At 43.2% G+C, this 13,832-nt stretch overlaps 1 protein-coding gene across 9 annotated transcripts in view; it reads left to right on the top strand.

The window, feature by feature from the left end:
* SHANK2 (SH3 and multiple ankyrin repeat domains 2) overlaps positions 1 to 13,832 on the top strand; it is a 539,125-nt gene that overhangs the window by 299,849 nt on the left and 225,444 nt on the right. For all 9 annotated transcript variants that reach the window (XM_075129488.1, XM_075129487.1, XM_048855923.2 and 6 more), the window contains one exon: positions 12,306 to 12,381. In XM_075129488.1, coding sequence (XP_074985589.1) covers positions 12,306 to 12,381 — 76 coding nt within the window. The remainder of the gene's footprint in view (positions 1 to 12,305; positions 12,382 to 13,832) is intronic.

Raw genomic sequence — 13,832 nt, 5'->3', positions numbered from 1 at the left:
TTGCTGCATGTTTTTTTCACTATTTTTTTTATACTCCAAAACCATTTAAAATGTAGAAATCTATTAAAAATATAATACTGTAATAGGACCAGTTTGGCTGACATTGGCTGCTCTGTGTCATAGGGACATCCCAGTTAAGGGATAAGATCATTCTTTGCTCCCTAGGCAAACATTGCTGTGAGTAATAGGACTGTATCTTCTTGTATGGAGGTGGGGCAGCTATGGAGGAAATCTTCTGGCCCAATGATCAGGCTAGTATAGTGGGAGATCCATGTGGAAACCACATCCATGTATCCCCAGTTGAAGGACTGCCTCTCATTGGGTGGGAAGTGGGCCAAAAAATTCTCAGTCCACATATCGTCACAATGAATACCTTCATTTCTTTCAGCCTGTATGCTAGTGACATCATACTGTCATTTGTCTTTATACTGCAGCATACCAGGGGTATCTGTCTTGAGCAGTAAAATCTCCCCTTTACTAAATATGAGCTAAATTAATCTAAGTTTGTACCACGTCTATCCTGTATTATGAGGATCTCATTCTTGGTGCAACTCTATGGGCTTCAATGGACTAGACATAAATTTGTCATGTTGTTTTATTCCATACAGGCTATTACACTTCCCTTATCACCATACTATCTGAGAGCCTTCCAGAAGTGCATTAGAAGACATGAATAACATCTGTCGTGGTTTTTTTTTTTGTTTTTTCTTTCTCTCATGTCCTTCCCAAGGTGAAGAATGTGTGCAGTGTTGTGGTTTGGTAGGTTTCTATTGTTTATATGTATATGCTTCTGAGTACTTGTATTAGAGAAAGAACAATCAATGAAGTACACCTTGCACTAGAAGGTGAGGAGGCTTTAGATGATTCTTTGTTCTTGTGGAAGTTTGCTCCACAGACTGGGACCAACCCCCAAGAAAGCTCTGCATCCTGCACAGAGGAGCTTTTACTCTTGTAGTGGACATTTCTAATGTGCCTGAAGAATGGAGTTTTCGACCACTGTCCTTATCCTGGAGCTTCAGACAACCTTTTAACTTTCCTCTGTCTACCAACATAATTTCTGTATTGCTGAGATTCTGCTTGAACCAGCTGCTGTTCATCCATGAGCTGATCACCTCTGAGCAAAGGGCTATCTTGGTTATGGTAGTGTATTCTTATGTGGTGAAGGATAAGTAGAACTGTGTGTCATCTGGATATTGCTCACTCTTGACTCCATGTCATTTTAGTGGTTCTCCTAGTGCCTGTGTAACACCTACAGACCCCGGTCATTGGCAGGCAGGATTGAACCTGGGATTTCTGGAGCTTAGTGCATGAGCTAAAAGCCATATGGCTGTTAGCTAAGGCTGTAGAGCAGACTCATTACTCTAAGTGGTCTCGGTGCCACTAGATGGGACAGAACATCACACCCAGAAGGTGTGTGGGTTTCAACCGGAATATAGTTAAGTAGGATTGGTGAGAACTGATCCTTGTGGTATTCTACAACTGAAGGGTCTAGTTTCCTATCCCATCTCTTCCCTTCCCTTTGACTCCTCCTTCCAGGAAGGATTTGAATCATTTTAGCATGTTGACTGGACTCCTGCAACACCTCTTAGGTGAACAGCGGTATCTCATGATTGGTGGTGGTTAATGCTTCAGAGAGGTACATGAGGATGAGAATGGATGTCTGCCTTCCATCCATTGACTGAATGGGTTAATCCATCAGTGCCACTAAATCTATTTCTGCCCCAAATTCTGGCCTGAATCCAGAACAATTGTTTGTTGTGCAACTACTTATAGGTTTTTTGTATCCCTTTCATTCATGTACGGAAGGGAGAGGAAGCTGTGTTTTTTGGGGCCTCCAATTTGTGGTGACTGCTTCCTTCTCTCTTTGTGGATTGTTATTTTGTTGATGCTGGCTAATAGGGTAGGCTGGATTGTGAACAGGGATATATGTAAGGGGAGGACGGGTGCCACAGAACTTCAGGGCTGATGTATCCACCCAGGAAATTGAGTTCACCTTGTCCATAACGTGTTTGGACTCTGGGATGGGAGACTAGTAAGTCTAAATGTTTCCCCTAGGAATTCAGTATTCCTTGTGAATACACTATTGGAAGGCACAAAAATGCAAACAATAGACTGCTGGTTTGCATATACTGGAGTAGTTAAACAATGTAATCTGTTTTACTGCATTTTGCATTTCCTCCCATCTGCTTTGGATATGTTGATAGAACCGCGATATCATGCTGTAGAAAACAGTTTCCTGCAGCAGCAGCATCTGGCTCCTTAATAGACTCAACTAACAGTATTGAGAGCACCGAAATTTTCTTTTTTGTCCTGTTTTCTGATCTTTATTCTCTCAAATTGGCTTCTGAAACAGGCTCGTAACACGTTGTAAATGGGATCTAAGGATAGATTTCACATGAAGTCTCACTACCTTTTGATATAATTAGTGTTTTCTGTGATGTTCAGTACAATTTCCAAAAGAAATCTGCTCATTGGTATCTAGGCCATTTTATAGGTGGGTCACTTCAAAGTTGTTCTTTGGGGAAGTCTTCAAGGTCACAGCAGGTCATCAACTACATAAGCTAACAAGTACACCTGGGGGCAAATGCATAATACATATACATCACACATCCCTTACAATAGTGTCTTGTTCAGATGGTACACACCTGTAGCTTATTACCAATACACTTGAATATTGTGTAGCTACTTCAAATCCAGCCTTATTGCTTTGGGCAGTTTATTTTGTAGGCTAAGCTCACAGCTTTTCCTCTGTGAAAGGGGAATGCATCTTCCTCAAGGCTTTTCCTCCCTACCTCCATCCCCAGACCATGCAGCTAACTTTTTGGGCCATGGTTGAGCCTGACGTGTATTACTTGCATCCTCCTCTCTCACACAGGAACCAGTGGTGAATCCCACTGAAAAGTGAATATAGGCCTCTTCAGTGAGGCCTTCTTCACGCTGTTGGTTCCGGTTTCAGAGGCAGGTAAAAGGACCGTTGGGATGAGGGTGTTACATATAGCTTTGGTAAGATCTATGAGTTGTCTGGCGAACCACCAACTCATGTTGACATGGGAGGAGACAAACACCAGGCCCCAACAAAACAATTTGTTGGGAACTATAGAGCCATGGAGTTTTTCTCCTCTGTCTCCATTCCACAGGAAGGGGACAATCTGGCCATCTGTTGATATGAAACTTTTCATATCTCTTTATGGCCAACTTTTCATACATATCTTGTGAACTGGTCTACCGGTATACAGAATCTATTGCATTCCTTTTTCTGTTTTTAAAAGTGTATTACATTTCAAAATGCAGAGGCAGCTGTGTATAGGTTTACTTGTTTAGCTTTTAGGATAGTTTGAATTTGAAAAGCTTTTTTTTTAAATCAAAGCTTAATCCACCTAGTAAGTGCTCCCAGGAATTGGAGTTTCTGCATTAGTGCTGACAGTGCTTGGTCAAAGTTTAGCCCTTGACTATTTTTAATATGGTACAGAAATAAAACCTGACTAAAGAGTGTTTTCTCAAGTCTAAGTACAATAAATGATCACAAATATCAAGAACAATCTTTCCTAAAAAGGAAACATAATCTAGTGGTCAACTTGCAGGACTATGGGCTGTATGAAGCAACCTTAGTGAACACTGAGGACTTGGTGATCTCAAGTTATATAGAAACTCTTGTATTGAATTTGTGTGACAGATTATCAAATCACTGTAATCTGGTGGTAGTTTTAGGGACAACTTTAGGGAAACCTGAGGGATTTTCCCAAACCAAACTGTAGTGACTAGAAATCGCCCAAAAGTGTTTCATTTCCAACATATTTGTCTTATTTGGAATTGGGAACTACCCCAATGTATTCTGGGGATAACAACCATGCTGAATACTCTAAAATTGTTCTGTAATCTGATATCTCAAAATGTCATCTTGATAATCGTTCCATGACATGATTTTTGGTAGGTTATGCTGGTTGGCTGTGGATGATCTCAATGGCCCTTGTATCCAGAAGCAAATGACCTAGCCCTCTGGAGCGGAGCGCATTTAAAAAAAAAATCTCATATTGCTTAGAAAACAGCTACCATTGTTCTGCACGAGGCTGGAGAATAGGCTGCCCATTCTCTAGATCATTAAAATTTTGTTTTATTTTAGAGAGCTCCTAGGAAGTTATGTAGTTTCCAAGAGTTGTGAATATTTTGGAGAAAAAAAATTAACTACATACAGATATTTTTGTTCTTTCTGAAAATAAATATGGCAACAGATAAACACTTACCCCATACCTCTCCACAAAGATGACTCTCCTAACTTCTTAATTACATATTTTGGTAGTTTTTGAATATTTTATGACTTGCATTCAGTTCGAAAGAAACTAACTGGTGGAGGCACTAGGGATTGCTGCAGTTCTTCTGCAGGTGTGGCTAGTTGATACTTTTGCAGGATCCCTGACTTAGAACGTTGAGCTATGAGGTTTCCTTTTGGATCACATGTGATTTCAGATCCCAAAATGGTGATAGATTCCAAGGCCAGAAGGGATCATTTTGATTCTCTAGTCTCATGTCCTGTATAACACAGGCCAGAGATCTTGCAGAAAATGATTGCTGTCAGATCTTTTCAGAAAAACATCTTATCTTGATTAAAAATTGTCAGTGATGTAGAATCAGTCACAACCCTTGGTAAATTATTCCAATGGTAAATTAACCTCTGTTAAAAATGTATGCTTTATTTCCAGTTTGAATTTGTCAAGCTTCAACTTCTAGCCACTGGATCATGGTATACCTTTCTCTGCTAGATTGAAGAACTTACTACTAAATATTTGTTCCCCACGTAGGTACTTATAGATGTAATTAAATCATCCCTTGACCATCTTTGTTAGACTCAAAGAGCTCAATCTATTTGGCTTATCACTGTAAGGCATGTTTTTTAATCCCTTAATCATTCTCGTGGCACTCTTTTGGACACTATTCAAACAGCAGTCACACCAGTCCCAAACACTGAGATAAAATGATCTCTCTGCTCCTACTCAAGATTCCCCTGTTTACGCATGCAAGGATGGCATTAGCACTTTTGGCCAGTGTCACACTAGGAGCTCGTGTTCAGCTGATCATCCACCACAATCCCTGTCATAAATATAAAGGGAAGGGTAACCACCTTTCTGTATATGGTGCTATAAAATCCCTCCTGGCCAGAGGCAAAACCCTTCCACCTGTAAAGGGTTAAGAAGCTAAGGTAACCTCGCTGGCACCTGACCCAAAATGACCAATGAGGGGACAAGATACTTTCAAATTGGGAAGGGGGGGAAAACAAAGGGTTCGTCTATCTGTGATGATGCTTTTGCCGGGAACAGATCAGGAATGCAGCCTTACAACTCCTGTTAGTAAGTAATCTAGCTACAAATGCGTTAGATTTCCTTTTGTTTAATGGCTGGTAAAATAAGCTGTGCTGGATGGAATGTATATTCCTGTTTTTGTGTCTTTTTGTAACTTAAGGTTTTGCCTAGAGGGATTCTCTATGTTTTGAATGTGATTACCCTGTAAGGTATTGACCATCCTGATTTTACAGAGGTGATACTTTTACCTTTTCTTTAATTAAAATTCTTCTTTTAAGAACCTGATTGATTTTTTATTGTTCTTAAGATCCAAGGGTTGGGTCTGTGTTCACCTGTAAAAATTGGTGAGGATTTTTATCAAGCCTTCCCCAGGAAAAGGAGTGTAGGGCCTGGGGGGATATTTTGGGGGAAGAAGTCTCCAAGTGGGCTCTTTCCCTATTCTTTGTTTAACATGCTTGGTGGTGGCAGCATGCAGTTTAAAGACAAGGCAAAGTTTGTACCTTGGGGAAGTTTTTAACCTAAGCTGGTAAAAATAAGCTTAGGGGGTCTTTCATATAGGTCCCCACATCTGTACCCTAGAGTTCAGAGTGGGGACGGAACCTTGACAATCCCCAAAAGTTTTTGAGTCACTGCTTCCCAGGATGGAGTCCCACATCCTGTAAGTATGGCCTATGTTCTTTGTTCCTAGGTGTATACATTTACATTTAGCCATATGAAAATGCATATTTGCTTGAGCCCAACTTACCAAGTGATCCAGATCCCTCCTATGTCAGTGACCCATTCTCTTTATTTGTGCCACTCCCTCAATTTTTGTGTCATCTGCAAACTTTTAGTGATGATTTTGTTTTCTTCCAGGTTATAGATGATAGTGTTAGAATCATAGAATCATAGAATATAAGGGTTGGAAGGGACCCCAGAAGGTCATCTAGTCCAACCCCCTGCTCAAAGCAGGACCAATTCCCAGTTAAATCATCCCAGCCAGGGCTTTGTCAAGCCTGACCTTAAAAACCTCTAAGGAAGGAGATTCTACCACCTCCCTAGGTAACGCATTCCAGTGTTTCACCACCCTCATAGTGAAAAAGTTTTTCCTAATATCCAATCTAAACCTCCCCCACTGCAGCTTGAGACCATTACTCCTCGTTCTGTCATCTGATACCATTGAGAACAGTCTAGAGCCATCCTCTTTGGAACCCCCTTTCAGGTAGTTGAAAACAGCTATCAAATCCCCCCTCATTCTTCTCTTCTGCAGGCTAAACAATCCCAGCTCCCTCAGCCTCTCCTCATAACTCATGTGTTCCAGACCCCTAATCATTTTTGTTGCCCTTCGCTGGACTCTCTCCAATTTATCCACATCCTTCTTGAAGTGTGGGGCCCAAAACTGGACACAGTACTCCAGATGAGGCCTCACCAATGTTGAATAGAGGGGAACGATCACGTCCCTCGATCTGCTCGCTATGCCCCTACTTATACATCCCAAAATGCCATTGGCCTTCTTGGCAACAAGGGCACACTGCTGACTCATATCCAGCTTCTCGTCCACTGTCACCCCTAGGTCCTTTTCCGCAGAACTGCTGCCTAGCCATTCGGTCCCTAGTCTGTAGCTGTGCATTGGGTTCTTCCGTCCTAAGTGCAGGACCCTGCACTTATCCTTATTGAACCTCATCAGATTTCTTTTGGCCCAATCCTCCAATTTGTCTAGGTCCTTCTGTATCCTATCCCTCCCCTCCAGCGTATCTACCACTCCTCCCAGTTTAGTATCATCCGCAAATTTGCTGAGAGTGCAATCCACACCATCCTCCAGATCATTTATGAAGATATTGAACAAAACCGGCCCCAGGACCGACCCTTGGGGCACTCCACTTGATACCGGCTGCCAACTAGACATGGAGCCATTGATCACTACCCGTTGAGCCCGACAATCTAGCCAGCTTTCTACCCACCTTGTAGTGCATTCATCCAGCCCATACTTCCTTAACTTGCTGACAAGAATACTGTGGGAGACCGTGTCAAAAGCTTTGCTAAAGTCAAGAAACAATACATCCACTGCTTTCCCTTCATCCACAGAACCAGTAATCTCATCATAGAAGGCGATTAGATTAGTCAGGCATGACCTTCCCTTGGTGAATCCATGCTGGCTGTTCCTGATCACTTTCCTCTCATGCAAGTGCTTCAGGATTGATTCTTTGAGGACCTGCTCCATGATTTTTCCAGGGACTGAAGTGAGGCTGACTGGCCTGTAGTTCCCAGGATCCTCCTTCTTCCCTTTTTTAAAGATTGGCACTACATTAGCCTTTTTCCAGTCATCCGGGACTTCCCCGGTTCGCCACGAGTTTTCAAAGATAATGGCCAATGGCTCTGCAATCACAGCCGCCAGTTCCTTCAGCACTCTCGGATGCAACTCGTCCGGCCCCATGGACTTGTGCACGTCCAGCTTTTCTAAAAAGTCCCTAACCACCTCTATCTCCACAGAGGGCTGGCCATCTCTTCCCCATTTTGTGATGCCCAGCGTAGCAGTCTGGGAGCTGACCTTGTTAGTGAAAACAGAGGCAAAAAAAGCATTGAGTACATTAGCTTTTTCCACATCCTCTGTCACTAGTTTGCCTCCCTCATTCAGTAAGGGGCCCACACATTCCTTGGCTTTCTTCTTGTTGCCAACATACCTGAAGAAACCCTTCTTGTTACTCTTGACATCTCTGGCTAGCTGCAGCTCCAGGTGCGATTTGGCCCTCCTGATAACATTCCTACATGCCCGAGCAATATTTTTATACTGTTCCCTGGTCATATGTCCAACCTTCCACTTCTTGTAAGCTTCTTTTTTATGTTTAAGATCCGCTAAGATTTCACCATTAAGCCAAGCTGGTCGCCTGCCATATTTACTATTCTTTCGACTCATCGGGATGGTTTGTCCCTGTAACCTCAACAGGGATTCCTTGAAATACAGCCAGCTCTCCTGGACTCCTTTCCCCTTCAAGTTAGTCCCCCAGGGGATCCTGGCCATCCGTTCCCTGAGGGAGTCGAAGTCTGCTTTCCTGAAGTCCAGGGTCCGTATCGTGCTGCTTACCTTTCTTCCCTGTGTCAGGATCCTGAACTCAACCAACTCATGGTCACTGCCTCCCAGATTCCCATCCACTTTTGCTTTCCCCACGAATTCTTCCCTGTTTGTGAGCAGCAGGTCAAGAAAAGCGCCCCCCCTAGTTGGCTCCTCTAGCACTTGCGCCAGGAAATTGTCCCCTACGCTTTCCAAAAACTTCCTGGATTGTCTATGCACCGCTGTATTGCTCTCCCAGCAGATATCAGGAAAATTAAAGTCACCCATGAGAATCAGGGCATGCGATCCAGTAGCTTCCGTGAGCTGCCGGAAGAAAGCCTCATCTACCTCATCCCCTTGGTCCGGTGGTCTATAGCAGACTCCCACCACTACATCACTCTTGTTGCACACACTTCTAAACTTAATCCAGAGACACTCAGGTTTTTCTGCAGTTTCGTACCGGAGCTCTGAGCAGTCATACTGCTCCCTTACATACAGTGCTACTCCCCCACCTTTTCTGCCCTGCCTGTCCTTCCTGAACAGTTTATAACCATCCATGACAGTACTCCAGTCATGTGAGTTATCCCACCAAGTCTCTGTTATTCCAATCACGTCATAGTTCCTTGACATCACCAGGACCTCCAGTTCTCCCTGCTTGTTTCCAAGGCTTTGTGCATTTGTATATAAGCACTTGAGAGAACCTGTTGATCGCCCCTCATTCCCAGTATGAGGCAGGAGCCCTCCCCTCACAGACATTCCTGCCTGTGCTTCCTCCCGGTATCCCGCTTTCCCACTTACCTCAGGGCTTTGGTCTCCTTCCCCCGGTGAACCTAGTTTAAAGCCCTCCTCACTAGGTTAGCCAGCCTGCTCGCGAAGATGCTCTTCCCTCTCTTCGTTAAGTGGAGCCCGTCTCTGCCTAGCACTCCTTCTTGGAACACCATCCCATGGTCGAAGAATCCAAAGCCTTCTCTCCGACACCACCTGCGTAGCCATTCGTTGACTTCCACGATTCGACGCTCCCTACCTAGGCCTTTTCCTTCCACGGGGAGGATGGACGAGAACACCACTTGGACCTCCAACTCCTTTATCCTTCTTCCTAGAGCCACATAGTCCGCAGTGATCCGCTCAAGGTCATTCTTGGCAGTATCATTGGTGCCCACGTGGAGAAGCAGGAAGGGGTAGCGATCCGAGGGCTTGATGAGTCTCGGCAGTCTCTCCGTCACATCGCGAATCTTAGCCCCCGGCAAGCAGCAGACTTCTTGGTTTTCCCGGTCAGGGCGGCAGATAGATGACTCAGTCCCCCGGAGGAGCGAGTCCCCGACCACCACCACCCGTCTTCTCCTCTTGGGAGTGGTGGTCGTGGAACTCCCAACCTCAGGACAGCGCATCTCATGCCTTCCAACCAGCGGAGTCTCCTTCTGCTTTCTCGCCCCAGACATATCATCTGGTCCACTCTCCGCAACGATACCTGTGGAGAGAACATGAAAGCGGTTAGTTACCTGTGTCTGTGTTACTGGAACCCGGACATTCCGCTTACCTCTTCTGGAGGTCACATGTTGCCAAGCTTCTTCACTGGCCTTTTGGCTCCTCTGTGCAACCTGCTCTGTATCTGTAGAGCTTTGTGCCCCTAGAAGCCTATCCTGAGTTTTGTCCAGAAAATCCTCAGTTTCCCGTATGCAACGCAGGGTCGTTATCTGTTGCTCCAGACCTTCAATCTTCTCTTCCAATATGGAGACCAGCTTGCACTTTGTACAGACAAAGTCGCTTCTGTCCTGTGGAAGAAAGACAAACATGGCACATCCAGTGCAGGTCACAACAGCTGAACCCCCCCCTTCCATATCACCTTCCTACTATGAGCTTCCTCAGAGCAGTTTGCAAGACGTATGCCTCACTGGGCTCACTCCAGGCGAACTCCCAGGCAAACTCCTGCTGTGAGCTGCTCTGCTGTCCCCGCTGCTCAGCTGGTTCTCCGCCGCTCAGCTGGTTCGCGAAGCTCTGGCTATTTTTAAACAGCCAGGCTTCCCTGTCGCAAACAAACAGACACCCTACTGCCCGCCCCCTGCAGGCTAGCAGCCAATCAGACACTCACTCAGGCTCTCACACTGCCCCCCCCAGCAAACACACGCTCGGATACTTCCTCAGCAAGCAAACACACACACACTCGGATACTTACCAGTCCCAGGCAAACTCCTGCTGTGAGCTGCTCTGCTGCTTAAATAGTCAAGAATTGATCCCTCCAGGGCCCCACTAGAAACACACCCACTTGATTCTCCATTTAAAATTATATTTGAAGAGCTATAATTTAGCCAGTTTTTAATCCATTTAATGTGTGCCATATTAATTTTATATTCAATTTTTAAATCAAAATGTTGTTGTGTGGTACCAAGTCAAATGCCTTACAGAAGTTTAACTATATTACATCAACACTATTACTTTGATCAAACTTGTAATCTCATAAAGGTATCAAATTAGGCTGATATAAACCCATGTTGATTGGCATTAATTATTACCACCCTCCTTTCTGTCTTTCTTTCATGAGCCACTCCATTATCTTGCCCAGGATCGATGACAAGCCTATAATTACCTTGGTCATCCCATTTACTCTTTTTAAATATTGACGCAACATTAGCTTTTTTTTCCCCTAGTCTTTTAGAACTTCTGCAGTGCCCCAAGACTTTTTGAACATCAACATTAATGGTCCAGCAAATTTCTAAGCCAGCTCTTTAAGAACGCTGGAGTGCAAGATATCCAGACCTGCTGATTTTTTTTTTTTAAATGTCTGACTTTAGGAGCTGCTGTATAGTATCCCCCTGAGATACTAGTGGAATGGAGAAAGTGGTATCCTAAGATATGACTATTTCACTTTTTTCCCAAATAGAGAACAGAAATATTTATTGAACACTTATCCTTTCTGCATTATTGTTGGTGATTCTACTATTTCCATCTAGTAATGGACCAATACCATTGTTAGGATGTTCCTGATATACTTTTTAAAAACTCCTTTTTATTGATAGGTTTTGCTGTACATCTTCAGAGAACAACTACACATTATTTTGTATATGTGATGCTAAATTTAAACCTTTACTTAAACTTTTATCAACATTAAACCAATGTTAATATGATAATAGGGTCTGGAAAAGTGGAAGGGGGATTTATTTGAAAAAAGAGTTTGTGGTCTTGGAGATTAGGTTGATGCTGTCATTCCCATCTGTAGGGTTTATATATTTTTTCAAAGAAGTGTCTCCCAAGCTGTAACATGGCTGACTTCTTTTTCAAATGGCTTTTTGGCAGGTATATTGCTATACTTCATCCCTTTTGAGGCCTTTTGTATTCCAACAGTGTTACCCCTGTACAGATGTAAAGGAAGTACAAATTCCACACCGACGTTGTTTTCTTTTGTGATTTGCTTGGCAATGATGGATGAGAGCACACACATCTCTTCCTGTGCCCCCATTTTCTTACTGCTAGTTATGAATTATTCAAATGGTTTTGATTGTGGTCCCAAAGTCCAAAATTACTATTTTGCATGCATGTTGTTTACTTACTTATTTACTTACTAAAAAGAGGTTTGATATTTTTAGTCCAATCTAGGGGGAAAATCAGATTGGTTGGTTGTCAGGAGCTTCCAGGTGGTGATGTGGACAGCTTTGTCAAGTAACTTGCAACATCTGATCTGATCTTTCTGAGTAAGGAGAATTTGTTGTAAGTGATGCACTCGAAGAAAAATTACTGCTAATTTTGTACTCGGGGGGGGGGGGGTGTGGTGTGGAATATCTATATTTTTATCATTTGCAAAATTAACATTTTTCTCACCTGAAGCACTTAAGACCATACTTTGAGGTACTTCCAGTGGTTTGTATTAATATAAAACAGAGAAAATAATATCTGTTTTCAAATTACAAATAAAAAGAGCACTAGATTATTTTTCCTTCTATAAGTATAGACGTATTATTAAAAGTTTTGTATCTTCCATCTTTACGCAGAAACTCGAACGGATAGAACAAAGAAATTGTTTAGACACTACACAGTTGGATCATATGACAGCTTTGATGCTTTAAGGTAAGATGTCTTCCTTTTAGCTAGTAATATTCGGATTACAGAAGTTTGTTTTATGCTTAAAAAAACTAATCTCTTTACATCTTTTGTAAATATAGGATTATATTAACATATTATTCAGGTAGGAATTGGGTCTTCAAAACTCAGCCAGAGCAACTGAATCTACTTTAGTGCTGCAGCCTCTCTAAAGAGGGAGAATTTAAGGCCCTATTTTGTAAGGGGCCAAGTGTTCCCAACTGCCATGGAAATCAGTAGGAGTTCAAGACACCCAGTGCTTTGCAGAATTGAACCTTTGATGATGATCTTTGCAGTGTAAATGGAACACTATCTGGTTACAGGACCACAAACCCTGGTAAGAGGGCCATGCAATAGGTTCTCATATTTAGTTGTTTTAAGGGGTGATTCTCTATCTGAAGTAACATTGAGTAGAAATCAATTTAACTGTAAATTGTGGGATTCTTTTTCTTGCTGTTTCTGCTAAGTATCTGTTTTTGTTTTTTAAACAGGGTTTCCCCTCCCCCACACACCATGAGCATGACCAACTTCTGGCAGGGAGGGTGATCTTGCAGCACAGAAACTCATCCAGCCCATACTACTTTAACTTGCTGACAAGAATACTGTGGGAGACCGTGTCAAAAGCTTTGCTAAAGTCAAGAAACAATACATCCACTGCTTTCCCTTCATCCACAGAACCAGTAATCTCATTATAGAAGGCGATTAGATTAGTCAGGCATGACCTTCCCTTGGTGAATCCATGCTGACTGTTCCTGATCACTTTCCTCTCCTCTAAGTGCTTCAGGATTGATTCATTGATTCTCCATGATTATTCCGGGGACTGAAGTGAGGCTGACTGACTGGCCTGTAGTTCCCAGGATCATCCTCCTTCCCTTTTTTAAAGATTGGCACTACATTAGCCTTTTTCCAGTCATCCAGGACTTCCCCCGTTCGCCACGAGTTTTCAAAGATAATGGCCAATGGCTCTGCAATCACAGCCGCCAATTCCTTTAGCACTCTCGGATGCAACTTGTCCAGCCCCATGGACTTGTGCACGTCCAGCTTTTCTAAATAGTCCCTAACCACCTCTTTCGCCACAGAGGGCTGGCCATCTATTCCCCATGTTGTGATGCCCAGCGCAGCAGTCTGGGAGCTGACCTTGTTAGTGAAGACAGAGGCAAAAAAAGCATTGAGTACATTAGGTTTTTCCACATCCTCTGTCACTAGGTTGCCTCCCTCATTCATTAAGGGGCCCACACTTTCCTTGGCTTTCTTCTTGTTGCCAACATACCTGAAGAAACCTTTCTTGTTATTCTTAACATCTCTCGCTAGCTGCAGCTCCAGGTGCGATTTGGCCCTCCTGATTTCATTCCTACGTGCCCAAGCAATATTTTTATACTGTTCCCTGGTCATATGTCCAACCTTCCACTTCTTGTAAGCTTCTTTTATGTTTAAGATCC

The sequence above is a fragment of the Caretta caretta genome, chromosome 6, assembly GCF_965140235.1.
Source record: "Caretta caretta isolate rCarCar2 chromosome 6, rCarCar1.hap1, whole genome shotgun sequence".
NCBI lineage: Eukaryota > Metazoa > Chordata > Testudines > Cheloniidae > Caretta > Caretta caretta.
Note: the sequence above shows the minus strand (reverse complement) of the source record. Positions and strands in the feature narration are given on the sequence as shown.